The sequence below is a fragment of the Archocentrus centrarchus genome, chromosome 20 (genome assembly GCF_007364275.1).
Source record: "Archocentrus centrarchus isolate MPI-CPG fArcCen1 chromosome 20, fArcCen1, whole genome shotgun sequence".
In the NCBI taxonomy this organism is placed as follows: Eukaryota; Metazoa; Chordata; class Actinopteri; order Cichliformes; family Cichlidae; genus Archocentrus; species Archocentrus centrarchus.
Window position 1 is genome coordinate 28,162,455 of NC_044365.1, and position 9,890 is coordinate 28,172,344.

The 9,890-nt window shown below is 39.1% G+C and overlaps 1 protein-coding gene across 1 annotated transcript in view; it reads left to right on the forward strand.

Annotated features, from left to right (window-relative positions):
- neto1l (neuropilin (NRP) and tolloid (TLL)-like 1, like) overlaps window positions 1–9,890 on the forward strand; it is a 71,685-nt gene extending 61,795 nt beyond the window's left edge. Inside the window, exons 9-12 of the mRNA XM_030756605.1 lie at window positions 1,313–1,426; window positions 4,622–5,249; window positions 6,173–6,247; window positions 9,297–9,890. Coding sequence (XP_030612465.1) covers window positions 1,313–1,426; window positions 4,622–5,249; window positions 6,173–6,233 — 803 coding nt within the window. The 3' untranslated portion in view covers window positions 6,234–6,247; window positions 9,297–9,890. The remainder of the gene's footprint in view (window positions 1–1,312; window positions 1,427–4,621; window positions 5,250–6,172; window positions 6,248–9,296) is intronic.

A 9,890-nucleotide genomic window follows, 5' to 3' on the forward strand; every position in this document is an offset into this window, starting at 1 on the left:
TCTAGAATACTTTGGTTTACAGGGGAGTTCATGGTCAACTCAATGACTGCAAGGTACCCAGGTCCTGTGGCTGTAAAACAAATCCAAATCATCATCCCTCCACCACTGTGCTTACTGCTGGAATGAGGTGTTTGTGCTGATATGCTGGGTTTGGTTTTCACCAAATGATGAGCTTTGCTCTGAACATCTCAACACTGGTCTCATGTGTCCAAAGGATATTGTTACAGAAGTCTTATGTTTGTTCAGATTCAACTTTGCAAACCTTAGCTGTGAAGAGGCTTTCTCCTGACAATCCTTTGAAAGAAGCCATACTTGTTCAGTCTTTTTCTAATTGTATTATCATGAGCTTTAACACTTAACATGCTAACTGAGGCCTGTAGAGCCTGAGATGTACCTCTTGTTTTTTGGGGGGGTGAGGTTTCCTGGGAAGTTTTTGGGGGGGTTTCCTGGGAAGATTGCAGTATTGTGTCATTGCACAACTGAATGTTGCAGATCAGCAAACTGCCAAAATCTCTACTTTTATGGAGGTGCTCACATTTGCTGATGATCAGTTAATCAAGTGCATTTGATTAACAGCACCCGGCTACTACTCACCCTCTTAATTCCTATGGAAGCAGTAAGGGTGTACTTAGCTTTTCACAGTCATATGAAAACTTTCTTTTTCACATAAAAGTACAGTCTGTAATAGCCTGTGACATTAGCACACTGATTTTATGGCCATGCCCTGCCGATTGATGGCTCTTCTGCCTCAGACTGTCGTGAGACATAATACATGAATGCTGTATCTCCGACAGGTCACACCACGAGGGCAGGTGTCAGAATGGACAAATAAACAACATCCAGTATAAATAAAAAGGGTTTGTTTTGGGTGTGTGTGTGTGTGCAAATGATTGTAAAATGTCATGGCTTTCTCTCCAGACACCCCACACACTCACATGCAGTTCTCACACATATACACACACACATTACAAGAAATTCATTCATATCCACAAGTTGTCTCTGCAAATGTTTGAAGAGCAGGGTGTGAATGAAAATTCATGAAGAACAGATGGGTTCAGAGGAAACAGGTTTGAACTGAGTAATGCCCATCCAAATATATTTCCTGAAAATCTGGCGCACTGGAGCGTCTCTTCTGCTGTACTTCTAACACTAACTAGTATAGTAGCGTATGTAAGCGTCCTTCAGATTTGCTGTTTTTTTTTAAAGATGGTAAATGTTCTAAACATTGCATTTAACTTCTTTCTGTGAACTGAATAATATAAATAAACTTCTCTAACATCTTAATTACTTACTGTGCTCTCTCCCCTTCCAGCTCCATGTGATGCAGATGCCTTCTTCTGTCACAGTAACATGTGCATAAATAACACACTCGTGTGTAATGGCATGCAGAACTGTGTCTACCCCTGGGATGAGAACCAGTGTAAAGGTGAGATGTTTGTATTTGTACTTATTTGACCCCTTGAGAGTTCATAGCATAGCTTTAGCAAATTTCCAACTCCTAGTTGCAGCACCATCCGAAGAGAAGGCACGTTGAAATGTTTCAGGACCATGGAGAGTGACGCAGAGAGAAGCTTGCCATTTTTCGCTGCATGCCATCCTCTTCTTTCTCCTCCTTGTTCTGCCTCACACAAATTTGAACCCACCTTCAAACTAACCCATTTTCTCATTGCAATGTCTTAAATGCTACTGAGTGAATTAGCAGACAGGTGTAAGGATTGGGTAGTTTTTTGTTTTTTGTTTTGAATTATATTACCTGTTCATTTGTTTTCCATTAACTTTTGACCCTTCACTCCACTCTAAATATGTATGAAATCCATAGTGCAGTTTCCTGCTTATGTGATGTGTTTTTGATATCTATTACACTGTTGTCACTGGTTTTGCAAGTGAGGTGTGTTCTTGCTGCATCTTTTATCTTCTCCCTCATATAGAAAAGTTGCACAGAAAAGATACTTGCGTATTCTGAGTGTGTACTCTAACTTTCTGAAGCTTTAAGCAGAACCACTGACAAATTTTATCAATTAGGTAAATCCTGCATGACCTATTACACACTCAGACTACCAGATACCTTTCCAGCCTACAGTCTGAGTTTGAAATTGTGCAGAACTCAGCAAGAAGAGGCCTTGTCTCTCAGTTTGTTACTCTGAGTTCCTGCTTCTCTCTGCTCTGGTAGTGTATTGGGCCCACATTTGTCCTCATTAGTGGTAAAATGTCAAGTTTAATTTCTTTCTCCTTTACGCGTCTGACTGTAACCATTTGCTGTCATTGACAGTCAGCGTACTGTGCTACAAGTTCATTCAGCATTTAAATGTCACGATCTTCCCACTGATTGGCTCTTTATACTCTGTGTGTGTGTGTGTGTGTGTGTGTGTGTGTGTGTGTGTGTGTGTGTGTGTGTGTGTGTGTGTGTGTGTGTGTGTGTGTGTGTGTGTGTGTGTGCACTATGCTTTGTAGAGACATGTGTAATAAATAGCTGTGATCTGTATGAGATTTATGTCAATCTGTTTGAGAGCTCATGGAAGTCTGCACTTAGTTTTGTACAAGTTAAAAACAATTCGCACAAAAAATAGTTTATTTCCCCTTTTGCTCTTTATAAGGACATACATGACCAGTTGCTAATCCCACTACTAATTTCCATTTAGAAATTCTTCAAAGAATTTATATAATTGGTCTTTAATTTCAGACAAAAGCAGACCTCAAATTTCACTGTAAGTGGCAGGTTTTATGTTGCTAGATAGCTAGGCAACTGAGATAATTAGCACTAAAAAGCTTCATTAGTTGGTTGAAAACACAAATCTCTAATGGATGTTTTAATGTGACAGGCTTGTTTGTCTTAAAATAAAAAGAATAAAGATTTCATAAATGTAGACTGGATGACCATGGCAGTGGATATTATGCTATAAGTATAAAGTAAAGCTTGGCTAAATCTCAACATCAAACAGTGTTTATGTTTCACAGTTTAGAGATGTTTACTTCTGGCTTTTGCAAATGTGTGCTGTTGACATAGTTAATGGTTAAGTTTGGTTGGGCTGTGAATGATGGCTAACAGTGCTACCCCACAAAATAACTAGTATGAAACCCTCATAGTGATGGAAATAATGCTTGCTAGCAAGACTAGTTCTTTATTACAGTAAGTAAGCAAAGCATGCTAACTAACTTATACTTCATTCCGCTCCTCTTAGAAAGGGTTAAAAGAAAAACCCAAAGTGTGCAGCTGACTGTTTAAGATTTCTGCACTCCCTGTGTGACTTCATAAGTTACTGGACCATTATTTCATCCACCGGTCAACAGTCAAGTGCAGAGTTTGTTAGAATTGGCGTACAAAGAAAACGAAGTGTTTCAAGAATCAATATAGATGTTACAGGCTGTTCTAGCTGTTGAGATTGGCAGGAGAAAGTCATTTGTGAAAGGACATAAGACAAAATGAAAACGAAACAACACACTGTTTTCCTTTTCGTTTTCCTTAAGGAATAGGTATGATTAGCATGTTGTCTACAAAAGATATGTGGCTAAATGTGTGAAGTGGTTAAATGATCAAATCACAGTGTGTCTTGGTGGTTGTTTGAACATATAATCAGTGCTGTCCAAGATGCATTTTAAAACCAAGTTTAATCAGGTTCTTAGTGTTAACACTTTATAATTACTGTTTCCTGGAGGGTTTCATCTTGGTAAATTAACTGTGAGTACATTTAGTAATCAAAGTTCTGCTTTCCTATCCTTTTTCTCTGTGTTATTGTAGGGTCTTTACCTTACAATGTACACGGATCAAGCATATCATTATGACCGCTGACAGGTGAAGTAAATAACACTGATTATCTCTTCAACATGGCACCTGTTACTGGGTGGGATATATTAGGGAACAAGTGAACATTTTGTCCTCAAAGTTGATGTTTTAGAAGCAGGAAAAAAGGGCAAACACAAGGAACTGAGCAAGTTTAACAGGGCTCAAATTGTGATGGTTGGATGACTTCTCTAAACCTGCAGCTCTTGTTGGGTGTTCCTGGTCTGCAGTGGTCAGTATCTAACAAAAGAGGTCTAAGGAAGAAACAGTGGTGAACCAGCGACAGGGTCATGGGAAGCCAAGGCTCACTGACCAGTCAGGGTGCCCATGCTGACCCCTGTTCACTGCCAAAAACACCAACAATGAACTGAACCACAGAATAATGGAAGAAGGTTGCCTGGTCTAATGAATCACATTTTCTTTTCACAACAATGGGGCGTTAACTTGGCCTCCAAATTCCCCAAATCTCGAACCAATCGAGCATCTGTGGGATGCACTAGACCCACAGGGCCGATCCATGGAGGTCCCATCTTGGTGCCAGATGCCACATCACACCTTCAGGGGTAAACTGGAGTCCATGCCTCGACGGGTCAGGGCTGTTTTGGAAGCAAAAGTGGGACCAACACAATATTAGCCAGGTGGTCATAATGTTATTCTTGATCGGTGTAAAGCACCTTGAGGTGTGATTTGGTGCTATATAAATAGAACTGACCTGAACTGAATTGAATTGAATTGAACTGATGATGAGCTTAATAACCCTTACAGGACATATCTTCTCAGGATTATATTATATTCTCATAAACATTGCCTTTTCTGGTCTGTTGTTTTTCTCCTACACTACAGAAAATAGGAAAGCCAACATTCTGGACAACCTGAACAACACTAATGGGACCATAATTGGCGTCACCTGTTGCATTGTCTTCATTCTCCTCATCATCTCTGTCATTGTCCAGATTAAGCAGCCACGTAAAAAGTATATCTTACGACGCGAGGACTTTGACCCCACCATGTTCCAGGAGGTCTTTGAGCCCCCTCACTATGAGCTGTGTACGTTACGGAGTGCCACCACACCCACAGCGGCCTCAGCAGATTTAGTTGACCTGGCGGAAGACTTTGAGAACTACCACGCCCTTCGCCGTGCCTCCTCGCGGTGCGTCCATGATCACCACTGTGGCTCCTCTTCCAACCCGGGCTCTGCGCACATATCCCAGCTGTCACTCAGTGGACGAGAGAGCCGCGGCAACTTGAGCAGCCGTGATGCAGCGGCTGCCACTCTGCTCACAGACCTTCCGCAGCCTCCCATGGCAGTGCGGCCGTTGTTGCCGGCCACGGGAAACCGCAGGAGCATCTTGGTCATGAAGCACAGCTACTCACAAGAGGCAGCAGACAATGGATGCGACCTGGATGACGACCTGGAAGAAGTTCCCACCACCAGCCACCGGCTTTCACGCCACGAAAAGGCAGTACAGCGGTCAGTATCCATAGATTTCTGATCAGGGAAGAGCAGCAACCCCAGAGTTAACTATGGGGATGCTTGAAATGTGTGTGGGATATTTACATTTATTTTTGCATTCCTCTTATTTTAGCTTCCTCTTTTCTTTCATTATTTTAATATATCAGTAATCTTTATTTTTGCATTGATCCTTGTTATTTCCCCTTTATCTACATTAAAAAAACTCAAAGGGCTGCAATACTAAAGAAAAATATGTCCCTTCTTGCATGTTAATCCTTGAAAATGTCAAACACTTCTCCCAGCTAGCTTTTTATGAATGTTGATTCATAGCTTTCCTACTATAAACTTTACTGTGCTTTGAGGTTTGTCAGATTTAAGAAAATACAGACCTCATTTTAGCAGATGATAATTAAGTGATAGTCTGGGTTTGACCGTTTTCCACAAGGGCTTGAATCGGTGCCTCACACAGATCTCTAATTCACTGACATCCACTGACATGAATGCAGTTTGCTATAAAATACACATTTGTATTTCTAACTGTGATAACTGAAAAATCCATAACTTGTAATCTCTATCCAGTAGCACAGCATTTTTGGCATGAACAAGATTTTCTACAGACAAAAGATTTTACTCTGTACTTGTACTTTGACTGCTTGAAAAGCAACTGTATATGTTTACAAAATCACCATGTGAAGGTATCAGAGTACATTTTTGTGGAGGAAAAACTTTAAAAGTGCAACATTTTCCTGCATGCACTCTATGTGCTCTTTCCAGAGTGTTCCTGACTGAATTCATTTTTTTTTTACCAAGCCTGCATGCAAGGCTCTTAGATGCCATCAAAGCACTAATGACGTTTATTGCTGTTATGTAGCACATTATGCATTTTGACCTCTCTATGCAAACGGAGTTTGATATTAAATGAAAGAGCCATGATATTTCAGGTTCTGCCTCATTGGCTCTTTGAGCAAACATGAATCAGAGTACAACACAACTAGGGTCTAAGAGACAATCTCAAGGTAAGCACCCTTATCCAACAATCAACATCTTTATATGTTGTTGTGTATTCATCATTTGCCCAGTTAGTATATACTTTTATGTATTTTTTTTTCTTTTTCTGTGATTTCTTTTTATTTATTTATTTTTGGCACAGGTTTATATTTAATTTTTTTTATGTTTATGTTATTAATTGTTCATTTTCAACAAGATGGTTTTCTTGCTTGCAGCCATCTTGGCCCTGTTAGTGAGTTTGTTTGAAGTCTTTGTGATGCTCAAGTTTACTATATGTCCTTTTCCCCTTGAAGGCATACATTATATCACTCAGTGAATATTCATTAGCATGGACTTTTCCAGTCATCTTTAGTTGGTGCTGTTATCAGTTAGTATGTCTAACCCCTTCATAGCGCTCCTTGTAAGCCTACAGCAAATCATACTTATCATTAATGTAACTTGTGAAGTCCACATAAAGGTGCAAAAGGGAAAAGCACACACTCAAATGTTTTTTTTATTAAATGACATTTTACATGCATTAAAGAAAGCACATTGAGATAATGTAAATATCCTATTTGTCTTTACTTATCACACACTCATACAGAAGTTCTCTGTAGATTTGCATGATTTGTGCCAGTGATAGTGTTTGATTTTATGTTTGGTTAATTACGAAGCATAGTGTGCGTAACATTTCATGTGCACATGCTCCTTAACTGTGCTTTCATGAAGTTGCAAAAAGCACCGTCTGAAATAATGATGGAGATGCATACATTTGAAATGTTCTGATTCATGTTTTAATCTAACTGATAATTAAAAGTTGAATTTGGTGAAAATGCAATGCACACATATACGATCATGCTCGCAGCTTCATGCCTGCATCAAATGGAGTAGCCACATAAAGTGCTACCCATTGTTTTGTCTTCTACTGTGGAAAAAAAAAAGTGCTGTCCTGATGTGTGTGTGTGTGTGTGTGTGTTTGTGTTTGTGTGTGTCTGCTTATGTTCTACATTATGTTGCATTGTCTCCATCATGTAGACTTCTAGAGAATAGTGCGATCCTGGATCAGTACGAACGGGCGTCACTGACATGTGAAAAAGCGGAGCGGAGATTTACACCAGCATGATGATGATGCTGCTACTGCTGCTGCTGATGACGAAGGGACAATTTGACGAAACAAACTAAATGTGCAAAGATTAACACAAGGACTAGATGAAAATGCTCCAGATGCAAAGCGGCAACGTTTTGAAAATCATTCCGCCCTGTGCTCTACGTACTGTAGCCAATGTAGATGTTTTGTCTCGCTGCAGAGATATGGACTTTTACAACGAACGTGATTACTGAACTTTAGATTTGGGACATTTAGTAACATATCTGCCATCATCATAGATTCTTCACTAAAATTAAAGTGATCAGGAATCTTCCAGTTCGTTTTAAGCATGTAATTTTGTAGCATTCATATCATAAGTTTGGTAGCTAATTATAGATGCTTGCAGGTTTTCAAATCTAGAAAGATTTATTTTAGTCAGAACTGGAATTAAACTAATTACTAACCAAACTGAATTTAATACTATTGGACTACCTTTAATTTGGATAACAACTGAAGGTTGAGTTATATGGCTTGTGCATGCTCCCTCTATATCCATTAAAGCATTAACATACTAACAATCAAGTAGGAAATTGCGCATCTACTAATAATACGTGAGTCATATAGGCATAAGATGTGGTTTAAAAGGCATCTTCAAACTAGATTAATTACACTGCATGTTGTTGTGTGGCTGAATCATTACAGAGCACTGCTCCAATCAATTTCCAACATAAGTTCAACTCAAGCTACCTTTTAACTACGCTAACTTTCCGACAGGCATTTTTATTTTAACGGAGTGCTTGATTTTTTTTTTTTTTCTTTTTTGGGAACTTAATTTCCTTCAAATGTGTTTAACTTTGAATTCTCTTCTACTGTGGAAGCTTAATATCTTTGTATTACAACAGATTTTTATACTAAGGCAAATTGAAAAGGTGGAGGTTTTAACAGTTACTCAAGTTATCTGTCAGGGCTGATTTTACTGATGCTTTATAAAATAAATAACACTGAAGCTTCACCTTTTTCCCCCCCCATTTTGTTTTATTAGCTTTTGGTCAGTAGTTCTTCTGTCCATTGAGCATGTCCTCAATCTGTCAGCACACCTCATTCACCTCAATCATTTAGATGTTGCTCTATTTTTTTTTTTTCTTTTTTTGGGACTGACTTGCTTCAGAGGAAGAGCAGACTCAGACTGTGAGGATTTATTTCACTAAGCGGTACACTTATTTTCAGTCTCTGTGAGTTTAAATAATTCCAGGTACTCAAGGTATCTGACAGGCAAGTTAATTGACTTTTTTTGTGTTTACCCAACTTCATCAGAAGCGAAGGATCAGCCTTGCACTCTGATAGCACTTGCTGCTGGCAGGCTGGTTAATAGAAGACAACATACACTATGTGGAGAGGAAAATAAGTGGATCTGAACACAGTGACTGAACACAATGACACGTGCAACACAAACATCTTTTTTTCCTGCTCTCTGTCATTGTGTGATTACCTATATTTGTGGGAATTTGAATTTACCATCTATGTGTACTTTATTTTTCTGTGTTTAGTGTCATGTGTGTCATTATTTAGTGTCATTACTCACATTCATGCTCTCCACTCTTTTTATTCCTTCCATATGCACACAGTCATGCACATACATATATATTCCTGCAAATACCAAATAAAATGTTTTTCTTTGCTGCGCACACATTTGCACCTCCTGTTCTGTGTGTTGTCTCTCTGCTTCACACTTCTGTCAACACAACTGTTCAGCGCAGGCACCACATATCCATTCTCTCTCTGCCTTTGTCTTCTTTACTCTCTAAAACACACACAGACACACACACACACACACACAGTCTCAAACTCATCTGCCAGTTTATAGATGGAGGCGGACACGCTGCTAATTAAGTAAGTCTGAATCAATTCGATCAAGCAGCAGCAGTAAGCAGATGAGAAAAGCGGAGGGCCCAGGACAGACTTAAAGTAATAGTGTTTTCATTTCTCTGCAGATACATCAGACAGATGCATCATTCCTCTGCATCTTGCCAAGTTTGACAGCATTCGGAGCTAAGGTTTCTCTGTCATGTGCATCTTGAGTGAACTGTTGCCCTGAGCAACTTTACCAATGTAGAGTGTTGTGATGAGAAAATTCCTTAAATTACAAAAAAAAAAAGAAAAAAAAAAAAGGTTTGTGACGTATGAATCAAGTTTTTCTTCTTTGCTTTGGACTAAAGGTGCATTTGCTCAACCTGAGCTCCACACACACCTGGCTTGGATTGAACGGCCATGGAGCGCTGATAAGTTCAGATGCAGGACTGAAAAAGGTTTTTTTTTTTTTGGAAATTTAGAGTACCTTTAATGTAAAGTGGTTTATTGAGGGGGGGAAAAAATACAATCAGGTTTTTACATCGTTTTCATGTAACCATCAAAATATGAAACTGCATATTTCAGCTGCTGATTTGACATATTTTTCCTGTTTTGATGCCATGTCTTTACAGTAGATAATCAGGTTGTTTTTATATCAAGTAGAGAAGACGACAGAAGAGGACGTATGAGTAATGTTAAACTTCATAAATGGGTGCATACATGATTGTACCTGCCTT